The 16,276-nt window shown below is 41.5% G+C and overlaps 1 protein-coding gene across 1 annotated transcript; it reads left to right on the forward strand.

The window, feature by feature from the left end:
- The first annotated feature begins 232 nt into the window (after window positions 1-232).
- On the forward strand, window positions 233-12,758 carry dnajc21 (DnaJ heat shock protein family (Hsp40) member C21). Its single transcript, XM_061698618.1, has 12 exons — window positions 233-609; window positions 691-784; window positions 4,270-4,393; window positions 4,489-4,620; window positions 6,030-6,334; window positions 7,515-7,675; window positions 8,406-8,505; window positions 9,870-10,055; window positions 10,139-10,187; window positions 10,634-10,800; window positions 10,873-10,960; window positions 11,588-12,758. Exons 1-12 carry the CDS (start codon window positions 513-515, stop codon window positions 11,750-11,752), a joined length of 1,668 nt encoding a protein of 555 aa, XP_061554602.1. The 5' UTR covers window positions 233-512; the 3' UTR covers window positions 11,753-12,758.
- The last annotated feature ends 3,518 nt before the right edge of the window (window positions 12,759-16,276 follow it).

A 16,276-nucleotide genomic window follows, 5' to 3' on the forward strand; every position in this document is an offset into this window, starting at 1 on the left:
GCCGAGGTGTTCCTGCCCTGACAATTTGTAGTTTTATTTGGCGAGTTACCTTAGCAAAATACACAATGACTAAATAAAAATATCAAGAGACTTCTATTTATAAATGTCATGTTTGAGGCAGAACCGTTTGTAATCTGTTCGTACTATTTGACTGACAATTCTGCATTACGACAGAGGGAGCAGCAACGGGTTGTCATCGTGTTTAATTGTAAGCCGAGAAAGAGGAATTATCGCGAGAGTTGGTTACACGTTTAAAAGGCCGGTCACTTGCCGTGTTCGCAGTTTAAACGTCTTATATTCAGGGATTTAATCGAAAACTTGTCAATATACAGAAAACGGTCTTCTTTTACTTTGTGCCCCCAAAAAATTAATAATTCCTCCAAAAAGTTGTGTTTTCCTACGTTAACCGACACTAATGCCGGTAGTTAGCATACTGCTGCTAGCTAAATGCTAACGAAGGTACAACGTGAACCTACTGAGTGTAAATGTAATCTTTTAATACAAGAACAACGATGAAGTGCCATTACGAAGTCCTGGGAGTCAAACGGGACGCAGACGACGAAGATTTGAAGAAAGCATATCGTAAATTAGCCCTGAAATGGCATCCTGGTAAGTGGCAGAGGGCTCACTCCAAAACCTTTCAGTCTTATTACTCTAAATATACCAAATTATTGTTTTCAAACTGTCCAGATAAGAATTTGGATAAAGCCGAGGAAGCAGCCGAGCACTTCAAGCTGATTCAGGCAGCCTATGATGTCCTGGGTGACCCACAGGAGAGAGCATGGTAACTACTGTGTTGTTGACTAACTATAATCATGGTACAGTAGGAAAGACAAGGGTAAACATTTGTGTGTAAAACACTTTTTGTACATACTTGAAACTGATATTACTAAAAAGATTGTAAATGGATTCTATGGTTTATGCCTCTTTTGTCATTTTGAGGTTTCTGTTAAACAGAAAAACACAGATGGAAGAACATTACGTTCTAGTATTTACATAACTCGTTTTTAAAAAGCACGTTAAAAATCTGTTAAAAATGTTTTTAAAAACATCAAATATATGATGTAAAATGGATGTATATGAATGCATTTGAACAGTGGCACTTCTTCCTTAGTTCTGGACTTAAAGGTCAGATGACAAAGATGTTATGGGTTACGTTAAAATTCATATTTGCATTGTTTATCAGAATCATCTTTATTTGCCAAGTATGTCCAAAAAACACACAAGGAATTTGTCTCCGGTAGTTGGAGCCGTATGTTATGTCATGTTATGTATTACATGCACGTAACTACCAGCAAGTTTTCAACCATAGTTTAGCTAAAAAATTGGATTTTATAAGGCATATTGAGTCCTCCCCGAACATACCCGAAGCTCAAGACACCAGGGTGTGGTTACTTGTTGGATTTATCTTACCAAACATTATAATGAATAAACACAAAAGGAATGAAGACGTTGGTCATTTTACTCATGAGGAGGGCGCATGGGAGATTGTTCAGGTTACAGCCTCTCAACACGCTCTAAACAATCTCCCCCGTCGCTCCTACATTTATTTTAAAATAGGAGGGTTCTACAAGACATAATGTTCTAAGCATTAAGACACAACACAAAACATAGGACCAGACGACACCTGTCCCGTCCCCGACCACATCCGATCACGTCCTTGGTCAAGGCGCCCTTCCATCAAATGTTGCTGAGTCATCTTCTTGAAGGCGAGACATCTTTCTATCTAAATATTGTCCATAATACTAATGCAAGCTACTAATGCAAAATACTAATGCAAGCTAAGCAAATAAATGATAACTACTAAAATATATCTAACATTACTCCATAACAACGCAAGAGCTACCAGAAGTGACGTTGGAATTGCCATAGCGCGTGTTTTGCCAAACACGCGCTACACACTTTACGCAATGGCGAGCAACGTGTTGGAATATGTTGAAGAGGAGGATTTCGACATACAGGAGCCCCAACTTAACATGACATCGTCAAAGCGTACATGTTTGAGCCTATCAGACAGTGACGGCGACGAGCAGCCAAGTAGCAGCTTTACAACAGAAAAAGAGAGTGGCCACTGGCTCGATGTGACAGTATGTCAAAAGCATGTATTTTTATGCAGTCATGGCTTGAAATAATGGCACCCCAGGGGTGCCAATATTTTTGAGCACGACTGTATGTATTATCCATCCATTTTCAACACCGCTTATCCTGGTTAGGGTCACGGGGCGCTGGAGCGTATCCCAGCTGACTTTGGGCGAAAGGCGGACTACACCCTGAACTGGTCGCCAGTCAGTCACAGGGCACACATAGACATGGACAACCATTCGCACTCACATTCGCACCGTCACTGAGTGGGAACTGAACCCACGCTGCCCGCACCAAAGTCAGGCGAGTGTACCACTACACCATCAGTGACCTATATGGATTATATATTCATATATGTTTCAGTGACACGGCACAAGCTTTTACATAGTATGCAGTATTCCTATATATTGTGTGCCCCTCGCTCGAGTAGCGTTATAACACACCGCACAGAAAGTCTTTGCCGTGTGTTTGTTGTCTTGTTATATCGGCAAAAGTACAGACCTCAGTACTGAAAACTACTGCGTGGGTCTTTTTCCTACTCCCCAGAGCATAGTAACCATAGTAGAGTAGTAGGTATATACAAGGAAATGCTCACCTCTTGTCTGCGGCGCTTCGCTGCTGCACCGTGGCAGCTGCAAGATTTAGTTCTGTTGTTGGCGGTTGAGGTCCCGATGGCCGGAGGAAAAATAGTTGGCACCGCAGCTGGTTTCAGCCTCTACCTCTGTATCCAATGCTTTCTGCTAAATAGTTCTCAAAACACGGCCGGAAGTGATCAGCACAGAGTTTGGAATACTTGCTAGGCACCCATAGCTGACCACATTTCTTCCCCTGTCGATTGACTTTCCCTATCCACTGTTCACGTATTCCTTTGTTACTTGGAAAGCCAACAAACACTCTTGCCGCTGCCTGAAACATTTGTACAACCAAATGCCACACAATAAATCCCACCTAATGTATACCATACAGTAGTTATAATGCTCTCAGAAAAAAAAACTTTTATGTTGATAAAAAAATCTAGTTTCTGTCCCGCTTATTCTCACTAGGGTCACGGGCGTGCTGAAGCCTGTCCCAGCTAACTATGGGTGAGAGGCGGGGTAAACCCTGAACTGGTCGCCAGCCAATCGCAGGGCACACAACCAAACAACCATTCACACCCACATTCATATACCTATGAGCAATTTAGAGTCTTCAGTTAACCTACCATGCATGTTTTTGGGATGTGGGAGGAAACCAGAGGACTTGGAGAAAATTCACTTAAGCATGGGAGAACATGCAAACCAGGCCAGATTGGAACCCGAGTCCTCAGAACTCTGAGGCAGATTTGCTAACCAGTTGTCCAGCTTACTACCCTGAAAACTATATAAATATAATAATATAGTCCCCTCACTTTATTATTTCATATACACAATTGATTCTTACATATATCATTAAAAACAAATGGAATTCAGAATTGAATTGAGATCAGAAGTGATGGAAAATTGTGTCACACAAATATTAAGTATAGAACTATTGTCACTTTATGTTAAGAAATTATTTGGTGAAAAAATGGTTGTTAAAAGTGCAGAAAAATTGCATGAATAGAAGAAACCTATTTAGCAAGCAACATGAAGTTGACATACGGTACTAATTGCTGTAGTGGGCCACATAAAGTGGTGTGGCGGGCCAGATCTGGCACTCGGGCTTTGAGTTTGACACCTATGATTTTGATAGTAGTGAATCAGGTGATTTGGGTGATGTACCACAACCAAACATGAACCTCAGAAGCTGCAGCTGCAGCTGTCCCCCAAAAAATCCGGGAGAAAGAAACCTTTTGAAACCCCTGAGTGCACATTGAAAGGACAGTATCACATCGCCATGATCTTTATAATTTTTTAAATCTCCTTTTTTCATTGGTGGAAATATTTTTTTTCTACGCTACCACAAGTAAGAGAAATAATACCTATTGGTGAAATGACACACAGTGTCCTATGGTGGCAGGTAACATGTCAAGCAACTGTTTTCAAACCCTGCTGACATCTCTACGTTTCACTAACAAGACAAAGTGTTGTCCATGGTTTGATATGTTTTGGAGATCTTGGCTGGATGTCACACCAGAGGAACACAACTTATTTCATTAACGCATGTTTTCCTTTAAGGATAAATGGATATGGGTTCTTATGGGAATGTCACACCAGCACTTTTTGTCAGGTATGACAATCACAGGGAGGCTCTGCTGAAGGGCGGCCTGAGCGGCGACTACGAGGATGACAGCATCGACCTGTTGCAGTTCTTCACCGTCACCTGTTACTCAGGCTATGGTGACGACGACAAGGTTGGTGAAACAAAACAAAAAAGAAAAAAAGAACTGGCCTTTTGAAAATATGAAAGCTGAAAAGTTTTTTTTTTTTTTTTTTTTTTTGTCCTCAGGGTTTCTATGCAGTCTACAGGAATCTGTTTGAGTCTATCGTCAAGGAAGAGATGGAGCACGGAAAAGTGGAAGCCGACGATGAGGACGAGGAGTTTCCGTCCTTTGGGGATTCTCAGAGTGACTACGATACTGTAAGTGCCTACTCACAATTGCAGGATGTCCAGTGAGGCGCTTTGTGGTCACCAATGACGTATTATTTTTTGTTGATGCCATTGTGAGTCAAATTATATGGCAAGTGCTTTTCACTTTGCTTGGTGTCTAGCTGGACATCTGTTTCAAATATGCATCCATCCATCCATTTTCTGAGCCACTTGTCCTCACTAGGGTTGCGGGCGTGCTGGCGCCTATCCCAGCTATCATCTGGCAGGAGACGGGGTACATCCTGAACTCGTTGCCAGCCAATCGCAGGGCACATAGAAACAAACAACCATTCACACTCATATTCACACCTACGGGCAATTTAGAGTTGTCAATTAACCTACCACGCATGTATTTGGGATGTGGAAGGAAACCGGAGTGCCCGGAGAAAACCCACGCAGGCACGGGGAGAACATGCGAACACCACACAGGCGGGGCCAGAGATTGAACCCGGGTCCTCAGAACTGTGAGGCTGACGCTCTAACCAGTCGGCCACCGTGCCGCCAGTATAAAACAGACCGATGGATATACTGTTCATTGAGGCGTTATTATAAATCCAAGGTAAGGTCTTCTAGGCAGTCCTTGCCTCTTTGCACCAATCAGTCATGTTGCTGTGAGGTGTGTCCTGCCAATAAGTCAAGTGGGATTCATAATAGCATTGTAACTCTTCTGTGAACCTATCTATACGTCACATATATTGGTCCTTCTACGCAAAGGAGTACTGTTATGTTGTCTGCCTACATGTTGTTGCTGAACCATTTGTGTTCCGTTGAGTTGAGTTCACTGCCACCATGACGTGCTCGTATCTCAAGTCTGTGATCGTACGTCAAAGCAAAAAAATCGGTCGAATGACGGCTCGTATCTCAAGAAACCCGTAAGTCAGGTCACTCGTATCTCAAGGAATCACTGTATATGGGTATTTATTTTCTGTTTATTAGACATATATTGCAAATATTCATTCATTCATTTTCCGTACAGCTTATCCTCATTAGGGTCGCAGGCGTGCTGGACCCTATCCCAGTCTGATTTTGGGCAAGAAGCGGGGTACACACTGAACTGGTCGCCAGCCAATCTCCAGGCTCATATAATCAAACAACAATTCACACCTATGGACAATTTAGAGTCTTCAATTAACCTACCACGCATGTTTTTGAGATGTGGGAGGAAACCGGAGTACCTGGAGAAAACCCATGCAGGCACGGGGAGAGCATGCAAACTCCACACTGGCGAGGCAGGATTTGAACCTCAGAACTGTGAGGCAGATGTGCTATCCAGTCAACCACCGTGCCAACTATTGCAAATATCATTAGTTTAATTCGTATTTTGTAGTTTTTATATATTTATATATTTATTAGTGTATAATTGCTGATGACTTGTAAGTTCTGGTATTTCTGCGACGCAGGTGGTCCACGCCTTCTACGGCTACTGGCAGAGTTTCTGCACGCGCAAGAACTTTGCCTGGAAGGAGGAGTACGACACGCGGCAGGCATCCAACCGTTGGGAGAAGCGTGCCATGGAGAAGGAGAACAAGAAGACCCGGGACAAGGTGCGCAAGGAGCGCAACGAGCTGGTACGCCAGCTCGTGGCCTTCATGCGCAAGCGCGACCGCCGCGTGCAGGCGCATCGCAAGGAGGTGGAAGAGCGCAACGCAGAGAAGAGCAAGAGGGCGCAGGAGCTCAGGCGCAAGCAGAAGCTCAGTCAGGCCAAGTAAATATTACCTTTGGCAGCTCGGTTGGATTGTGGTAAGCGTGTCTGCCTCACAGTCGAGGGAATTATGAGTTCGAATCACGGCTCAGGCTATTCCGGCTTCCTCCCACATTCGAACATAACAGGAATGCTAGGTTTATTGAAGACTTTGAAGTCAGGGATGCCAGACTAATTTTCATCATGGGTCACATCGTACCGTTCTGACTGTAAAAACCATACTGTAAAAAAACAGAAAAATTGTAATGATCTCATCATATTATTTTGTATACACAATTGCCCCTGCATTTCATTGTTACGACTAATTGAATTTGAAATCAGAAGTCATGGAAAGATAGCCAAATATAAATACCATATTTCAATTTATGTTATGAAGGGATTTGTTGAAAAAGAGTGTAATCGCTATACAAAGTGAAGAGAAACTTGCAATTTTAGTACAGAGCTTTAATAAACATGAAAAGAAAAAATCAATTTAAAGACACACTTAATAAAATATGGTACTCTGGCAGGCAGATCTGGCCCTCAGACCTTGGGTTTGACACCTGTGATATCACTCTTCCCTAGTTGTGAATGTGAGTATGAATGCTTGTTTGTCTACATATGCCCTAGATTGGCAGGCAACCAGTCCAGGTAGTAAGCGACCTCTCACCAGAAGTCATCTTAGGTCAACTGAAAACTCAAATTTGTTGTGAAACTTGCGAATTTTTTTTCTTCTATATGTGCCCTGTAATTGTCTAGTGTACCCACCTGTCACCCAGAGTTAGCTAGGATAGGCTCCAGGTTACCCAAAACCCTAATGGGGACAAGCTCGACAGAAAATGGATGAATGGATTGATAGTTTCCGGGAAAAGGCAGCACGGTGCTATAGTGGTTAGTACATCTACGTTGTATGTCACAGTCTAGTGGTTCTGGGTTTGAATCCACTCCGGTCTTACTCGGTTGACTTTTTGTGCATAAGTGTGTGTGTGTGATTTCTCAAGGTACTCTGGTTTCCTCACTCATTCCAAAAACATGCATGTTAGGTTGATTGAAGATTCTAAAAGGAGGAACTGTGTGAGTGAATATTATTTGTTTTTGTGCCTTGCGAGGGGTTGCCGACCAGTCTAGGTGTGACAAGTAATGAGGACAAGTGCTATGTATAAAACATGTACATAATTAGCCTACATGTCACGTGTGTTCCAAGGATGGCGGAGGAGTACAAGGAGCAAAGCTGGGCGGCCCTATCGGAGCTGGAGAAGGAGCTGCAGCAAATGGAGGCTCAGTACGGGGAGGAGTTTGGAGATGCTTCCGAGAGTGAGGACGAAGAGCTGGAAACACAACAGAAGACTGTTGAGGAGCGATTAGGTTTGTTGAGATATACATGCAGCCGTGGGATCCGCGGTTTATGATGGTCCCAATAGACTATGAGGATTCGAGTTTCTGAACTAGTTTCCTGGGGGGGGCGCAAGAATAGGTTGCCACAAGCACAAGAAGGCATGCTCAATCACCGCCGTAGATAAAATTTTTCATCGGATTATTTTATATTTCTGGCCTTGATGTGTTTTTTGTACAAACATTTATTGTAATTCTGACTTTACTCCTGTATTACTGTCGGTTAGTTATAGACTGTGGCGTGTTCTGACTTAAAATACAAATTCGGGTTTCGTCGCCGCTACAGAAGTTCGTCATAAACAGAGGACCCCCTATATGCATTTATATTCTCCAGTACAATGATTCCTGGCATATTTGGGATTGGCTACTCGCAAATTCACCTATTTGCAGATTTATTGGGGGGACCTACTCTCCATTTTTTGCAGAAAAACTCATCCCATCCTTTTACTCAGGCCAAAATACCGTCATATAAAAGTATTGCTTTCCCACCGTCTTATGGCTTATTGGTGCCAAGGAACTATGCTGAAGTAGTTGAAGAGCGTCATGTAGTGCTTTTCTGCCTTCCTGTGGCATCTAAAGGCAATTATAAATCTTTTTCGGGGAGACCATTAATTACTCACAGATTTTCACAATTCACTACAGTTCTCGATCCCTCACACTGAGTTTATTCCTGTCTTTTGTGAACACACACTTGATTGTACAGGTCCTGATGTAGACCAGGTAGATCCAGATGATATCAACTTTGCTTATTATGATGATCTCTACTGCCCAGCCTGCGACAAGTCCTTCAAATCGGACAAAGCGTAAGTCTCCTCTCTCCTACCAGAATGAGTTTTTCATATGTTTATCCACTGGAACCTCCAACGTCACACACAATCCATTTGAAAATGATCAAACAATATATGCACATTTTCCCACAGAAAATTATGTATAATTAATCAATCCATCTTTTGCCAGGCCAGGCAAAGTTATAAATAACGTAATTTCTTAAAATCACACGTGTAAAAACAGGTGAACTACTGTACTGTAGTCCATCCATCCATTTTCTGAGCCGCTTCTCCTCACTAGGGTCACGGGCATGCTGGAGCCTATCCCAGCTGTCATCGGGCAGGAGGCGGGGTACACCCTGAACTGGTTGCCAGGCAATCGCAGGGCACATAGAAACAAACAACCATTTGCACTCACAGTCATGCCTACGGGCAATTTAGAGTCTCCAATTAATGCATGTTTTTGGGATGTGGGAGGAAACCGGAGTGCCCGGAGAAAACCCACGCAGGCACGGGGAGAACATGCAAAGTCCACACAGGCAGGGCCGGGGATTGAACCCGGGTCCTCAGAACTGTGAGGCTGACGCTCTAACCAGTCATCCACCGTGCCGCCTTACTGTACTGTAGTACAAAACCCAATTCCAATGAGGTTGGGATGTTGTGTGAAACGTAAATAAAAACGAAATACAATGTGTTGCAAATCCATTTCTACTGATATTCATTTGAATACACTCCCAACACCAGATATTTAATGTCAAACTGATGAACGTTAATGTTTTTTAGCAAATATTTTCTCATTTTGACTTTGGTGCCTGCAACATATTCCCAAAAAGCTGAGAAAGTCGAGGCATGCTCAAAAAACAGGCACCACTGCATTAAAAACCGATATCACTGTGTGAAGGATATCGTCACGTGGGCTCAGGAACACTTCAAATAACTGTTTGTCTGTTAAAAAGGTTTGTTGCTACATCTACAAATGCAAGTTAAAACTGCCATGCAAAGCAAAAGCCATATATCCACAACACCTACTAATTGAAAAAGTTGGTCGCACCAGTGCAAAAGTAAGTGTAGAGCCCTGTAACACTACTCTACCTTTAGAGAGAAAAGTGTAGATTAAAAATGTAAATGTAAAAGCATCAGCCATGATGCAATCAGCTACATGCTATTTGCGTTAGCAGTTCCTGGATTAAATTCATGTAAATTATTTTTAGTTAATGGTATTGCTCATATTTTACTGAGTAGTCAGACCCCTTCCTATATGGCTGTAAATTCAATTTTCATAGCATGAAAATGCCAGAAAGGACACTTGTTGCTGTCCTATGCAGTTCTCACCAGTGCCAGCAGATGTCTGTTGTGCAGCACATAAAAAAAGGCAAACTCCTGTCGCTACCTTTTAAAAGGATGAGCAATCACGAGAAGTCCAGAAAGCATAAAGAGATGGTCGCGTTGCTACGGGAACAGCTTAAAGACGATGACTCACTCGCTCTGACCCTGGACCACCAAGAGGTTGCCGAGCAGGAAAACAAACACATAGCGGACCAAGATGGAGAGGAGGAGGAGGAGGAGGAAGATCGACCAAGACAAAAGTAGGTCGTTGTGAGAAACGTAAGCACCACGTTTGGCCTTTTTTTTTTTTTTATGTAATTTTGTCTTGCTCCAAACCACACAGATTGTCCAAAAAGCAGAAGAAAAAGAAGCGGCAGCAGAAAGCAGCCAATGTGAGTTACCACCATAAGCCCCAACAATATTTTGTGACATTCTTTTTTTTAATTATTATTTCAAGTAGAGTCTGGGGAGGCTCATACAATAAAGATGTATAAATAATCCCAAAAATATGTGAATATGTGGTTGCTACTTTGCGGATTTCACCTATTGTGGGGTTGGTCCAGAACTTAACCCATGCAATAAATAAGGGATTACTATGCTGTAATACGAACTATCCATTTTTGCTGAATTGTATATATATTCCCCGAATTGAAAAAAAAAAAAAAGTGAATTTATGTAAACCTACTGGCCTTTAAAGCGTTGGTAGATATACTTTTTTGATTAAAAAAAAATATATATTGAATTTAATATTTTTATATCATTTTTGAAATTTGTTGTAGTTAGAAAAAAAAATCATCTTCGCTTGTTTCATTCTTATTATACGTGGCCTCGAATGCAGAGCACTCCAGTGGAGGAGCATGAAGAAGTAGAGGTGACGTCAACCACAGATGGTAAGCATGTCCCTGAAGATGTCTGTGAAGAGGTTCCTGGAGATGTTCCAGAGGAGTTGTTGGGCCCTACGGAAACCAAGATGGAGGACCATCTTCCTCCCGTTGAATCCAAGAGGTGAGCGTTTTTGTTTACTGTTTTCCATCCTTACGGTTCATACTGTATTAACCATTTCCTCGACTTTCCCAGTTCTGTGAAGACCAAAGCCAAAAAGCCAAGTGGAAAAGATAAACCAAAGAACAGCAAGGCACATTCGGGAGCGGAACAATTTCCTGAGGTTGGTACAGAAACACTAGCAGGGTTTGCATGCAGAGTTATTTGTCAATCCAATTTAATTCAGTCCAGTTGAAGATCTCCAATCAGCTATTGACATGTGACGTGAGCTATTCCGATCGGGTTTATACATGTGCACGACATGTAATCGCCACGTGACATTTGAACATCTATGTAAACGTCACGTCATTTATCAAGCTGGAGGTCAGTCGTCTATTAAGCACAGTGGCTGTGATTGTTTCGACACTTTTATTAAAACAACAGCTTGATAAAAACTAGTTACAAGTTGTTAAAAACAAGATCTCAGTCGCATACAAAATCCGGTTTGAAGCCGCCATATTTGCGTGCGTAAACGATGACGTCACTGCATTTACATCGAGGCAAAGCATGCGCAGCCCAGCACCATTCCGATTCACAGTTAACGTGACGAAAATTTACTTCTGATCGGTTTGTCAAAAGGAATATTTCACCCCTGTGAAATTTGGATTTGGTCTGTTTATTCCGACTGAGATGCTTATTTGGATAATGTTCATTCGTTAAGGGCTTCTAAACTAATACATGCATCCAAGCCACATGTAAACTTCTGTCTCTTTGGATTCCTCTTCCCCCCGGCGCCCTCCACCCACTCCAGAAAATGGTAACGCTGCGCTGCGTGACGTGTAATGACGAGTTCTCCACCAGGAACAAGCTCTTTGACCACCTCAAATCCAGCGGCCACGCCTCCGTGCTCTCCTCCAATCCCGCACAGGCAGCCTCAGCCAGCCGGAGCAAGAAAGACAAACGAAAGAACAGATGACAACACTTTTGTTGGACTCCAATACAAGTGGACTGGCCCAGTCAGGCAAGGAAGCCTTCCCAGGACTGGTCAGGAATGAGCTGAATTAATAATGTGTTCAAAGTAGCTGTTCTTCTTGGACATCATCATGCACAGCATGCCTTGCATTGCAGTTCACTTCCTTTTGTCAACTCAACTTGTCAAAAAATAAATACAAATGACTTGTAATATATTAATATATAATTGTAACAATTTATATTTATGTATATATACATACATGCATATTAATGTATATATACTGTGCATACAAGTTCACACACACACACACATTAATGTATATATACTGTGCATACATGTTCTCAGACACACACACCCATATATATGATAGAAAATGAATGTAAACATATTTATTGATAAATATAAGATTATATCTTTAAACAAATTACACAATACAATAGTTCAGCCACCTGTACTATCTGTGAGCAAATTGTAGTTTTGATATATTTTTTAAAATGCCTATACATTATTTGTTTCTGTTTTGATATGATAGGCCTCAGTTTCAGACTGGTAGCTTTCTAGTTGTTGTCACCTCATGAAGTAAAACATTCTCTGAAGAAAACTGGTGCATATCCTGGTTTAGGCTCAAGGTCAAGACACTTATCAGTGTTTTATAATAGAGTGTCTGGTATAATTTTAAGGCATATTATAGCATTTTAGAAGCTTTTATTCAAGACGTTCACTTGTGAAGCTCTCAAATATATAGGTCACTGGAGCTCTTCAAACCATTAAAAACAGACTATTTAGAAGGGGAAAAAATCACCTCTACTATGGACTTTATTTACACTCTGTGGCATCAAGTAATATGAGAGACAAAAAAAATAGAATAAAAACTGGAATCCTCACAGGACTGATTTCGGAAATGTTTACTTTATAGAATGTCATTGTTTGGATTTGTAGCCTAAAATAAGGTCAAAATCTGAGTCCTTACTCCTTGCATGTTGAATAGGTCCCTTAGGCTACCTAAACTTTCAGGATTCAATATTTTAAAATCTATTCCAATATAATAGACTTAATAAACTTTCCACTGAGGAGCTTTTTGTCATTATTGGCCAAATCATTTCACCATAATTCTCGCATTCTCGCAGATGGGCTATGAAAGGTGACTAACGTTATAAGCACATAACCACGCTGTTCACAGATGACTAAGAGGTAAGGTAGGTATGTGAATAAACATGTTGTTACCACACGCACACTATAAAAGATAAGAAAATGGTTGATTCTGTTTCCGAAAAGATTAGATATAAAGGAAGTATGCCTGGTAAACATTGTCAAAAAGAGTTGCTAAGAACTACCGGTACTTGTATGAACGACCTATCTGAACAATGCATATGCTTATGTATCTTTATGCACAACTTAAAACAACTCCTTGGAGGACATCAGCATCAAGACAGAATCTGATGTTGGAGAACCACGCATCCACTGGATCTCAAGCTGCCCCTCATCAGGTGTTCATCCATGGTCCTTGGGGCTTGGGACAGATGGCTGAGCTTGAAAGAGACTGTTTCTAGATTGCAGCTTTCGTTGGCACACAGGCAATGCATAAAAAGGCTGTCAGGGCACGGTGGAAGATGGCTTGACTCTACCTCCCCACGTTTGGCGCAGAGGATTTGGTAACAAAGTCTCTTGAAAAAGTATTCATACCACTTGAACTTTTTCACCTTTTGCCACTTTACAACCACATACTTAAATGTTTTGATTGAGATATTATGTGATTGACCAACAAATGATACATCATTATCAAAATTCCAAATACAATTCTTTTTTTAAATGTGGTCTGCATTTGTATTCATCAATACAATAGAGCCACCTTTTGCTGCAAATAGAGCAACATTTTTGACCAATCTTTGCAGCTCAAATTCAGCCAGATTAGATTATATGACAAAAAACTGGCCTTTGAAAAGGGGTGAGAAGACTTTGTATACCCACTGTAAATCCATCACAGCTTTCTGTTGAAGGTGATAAGGCAAATATGTAGTATTTTTCTGGATTTTGGGGTGACCCCTCTATCTCACAAGTATAGAGCTGCGCCTGCACTGAGCAAAGCTCCACATTCAGAAAGAACACCAGAGCAACCCTTAATAAAATGACAATTTGAAAGCAGTTACCCTTCGCTTTATTCGTCGCCCACACTTTTCATGACCCCTATCGTAATGAAGTGCTTTGTATTAAACCGTATGAAAACCAACCTCCCACCAACCTTAGACCAATTGCAGTTTGCATACAGATCAAACAGAAGCACGGAGGACGCCATCGTTATCGCTCTCCAAACAGCCCTGAACCGCCTGGAACACAGCAGGACGTATGTGAGGATACTGTTTGTCCACTACTGTTTATCTTTTAACAACATCACCCCAGACAACCTCATCAGGAATCTGTGTAATCTTGGCCTCTCAACCCATAGCTGCTGCTGGATTATGGATTTTCTCACCAATTGACCTCAAACAGTGAAGCTCATCCCCCATGAGTCTGATCAAGATCAAGAAGAATGCAATCTGGAAGAAGACCAACAACACAACCGCCTCCATACGACCCACAGTGTCACAACGAGAGCAGCCTCCTCCCTCCTCTGCAATGAAGACGCGCTTGGCACTGATAGCACTTCTTCGCTTAGGCTAGTTATTTAATTTGCAGTCACCATCACACATTCATATACACACTTATGGAGTTAATGTATGCAACTATGAAGTATATTTGATAGATCCCCTTGAATTAGAAAGATATCCTCCCCCTCTCAACAAACAGTCCAAATTGACAGAATTAGCATTATATCTGGATCTCCCAGCATTGTTGTTTTTGTGTTTGTTTTTGTTGTCATGAGAACAAAAGACGAGGGATAACAAAGATAAATTGAAATACCTGAAATGTAGAATCATTACTTGTAATTGTCTGAGGATCTATTCCCCGCATAGATGTTTGGTGTGGGACCTAAGGTGATTTGAGGAATCAGCCGGAATGTAAGACGATTTGCAATTTTTCAAGGTTTCGAGAAACTATTCACTGGTGGATATTTTGGTCTGAGAAAAAGAATTAAAAATGCATATTTTTAATTGATGATCGAACTTTTTAAATAAAGGTTGATTATTTTTTGGGGTACTAGATAGATCAAAATTCCACTGATATAAATACATTAACACAAATGTGAAAAGCAAAATGTTAACTACTTACTGTGAGGGGTGAGAATATCGGTTTTGTGAAAATGCGCAATTCACAACCACGATTTGTTTGTATTTCTTTGTTTCTGTCAAATGTATTTATATAGCACCTTACGTAAACTCAAAATGTAACGCCAAGTGCTTTACAGCAATTAAAATGACGACAAAACCTTTTAAAGGTATTTGAGACTGAAGACAGACAAGACAATCAGCACTCGTAAGGCTGGCCGACAGACCCCCCGCATGACGTACACTTTTAGCTACAATCAGTGCCAGAAACTGATTGCGCGTTGATAGGTCGTAGAGGAGCAGAAGATAGGTCATAAAAGCCGAGCCACGTCCAATCATCTGTCTGAACTCACGCGCACACGCACTGGCACACTCGTGTAACTCGGCAGAAGAAAAGAAGACGACGATGACCTCTTCCGGGGGTCTACCTTGGTGGTTTGGCATTAATGGCCGTGGTTATCGTGATGAAACTGTGTATTGATGCTCCCACTTTGACAGTTGACACAATTTTGTACCTTACGACACGTGACAAGAATGATGAGATTCTTTTGGTTTCACATGATCACCGGTACTTCTGCTAAGTGCACCTCGTACAGCCTGAATGTTTGGTTTGTGTATGCCCCCACTTTTTTTTCATGAGGCACGCTCTCAAAATCGTTCTAACGGCTACGTTTGTTCTTTCATGCCGCATCCTGCTGCAAACCCACACGTTGTGCCTTCCCCACATGCTAATGCATCATCGCTCTTTCCTCGCACCTTAGTTTCTTTTGTCAGTGCACAATAGCGTAATCAAACCGTCTTTGCTGAAACAGGTTCTCCTCTCCCCTACATCAATGTGACCCAAAATTGGAATGGTTTGACACTTATGGTTTGTATCGCTTTGCTTGTTCTATTTGTCATGTCCTGTTGTTTGGTCCCTTTGATCAAATGCCCAGTCTCTCGCACGATTGACACAAAGCGTTTGTTCACAATACACGATTTCACTATTCGGTCTCTGACGAACATTTTCCTGACCTCGTCCCTCAATCCGATTGCTTGGATGACATCGGCAACTCAAATGATGACCGTGATTCATATTCCTCAGTCGAACTTTGTTGCATGACTGACTTGCGACCCGCTTATGAAGGATTTTCTTCAACCTGAGGTGTGGAATTCTGGATGACTGCAGGGTTGTGTTGTTAATGCAAATTATTTAATTTTAATTTTTAATGTTTTGAGTTTTGATCATTAATGTTTAACAATATGCAGTATGTAATAATTTTCCTTTTATGTGTGAATAATATAATCAAAAGGGGGGAAGCTGAGTTGGAAAATGTATGTTTCA

Source organism: Phycodurus eques, chromosome 15 (assembly GCF_024500275.1).
Source record: "Phycodurus eques isolate BA_2022a chromosome 15, UOR_Pequ_1.1, whole genome shotgun sequence".
Classification (NCBI taxonomy): Eukaryota; Metazoa; Chordata; class Actinopteri; order Syngnathiformes; family Syngnathidae; genus Phycodurus; species Phycodurus eques.

Bases quoted from the DNA above. Each gene is read 5' to 3' on its own strand.
- dnajc21 (XM_061698618.1), top strand. From the start codon at position 513: ATGAAGTGCCATTACGAAGTCCTGGGAGTCAAACGGGACGCAGACGAC. The intron at 785-4,269 runs GTAACTACTGTG...ACTTTTTGTCAG, and splicing joins GACCCACAGGAGAGAGCATG to GTATGACAATCACAGGGAGG. The intron at 10,961-11,587 runs GTTGGTACAGAA...CACCCACTCCAG, and splicing joins GAGCGGAACAATTTCCTGAG to AAAATGGTAACGCTGCGCTG.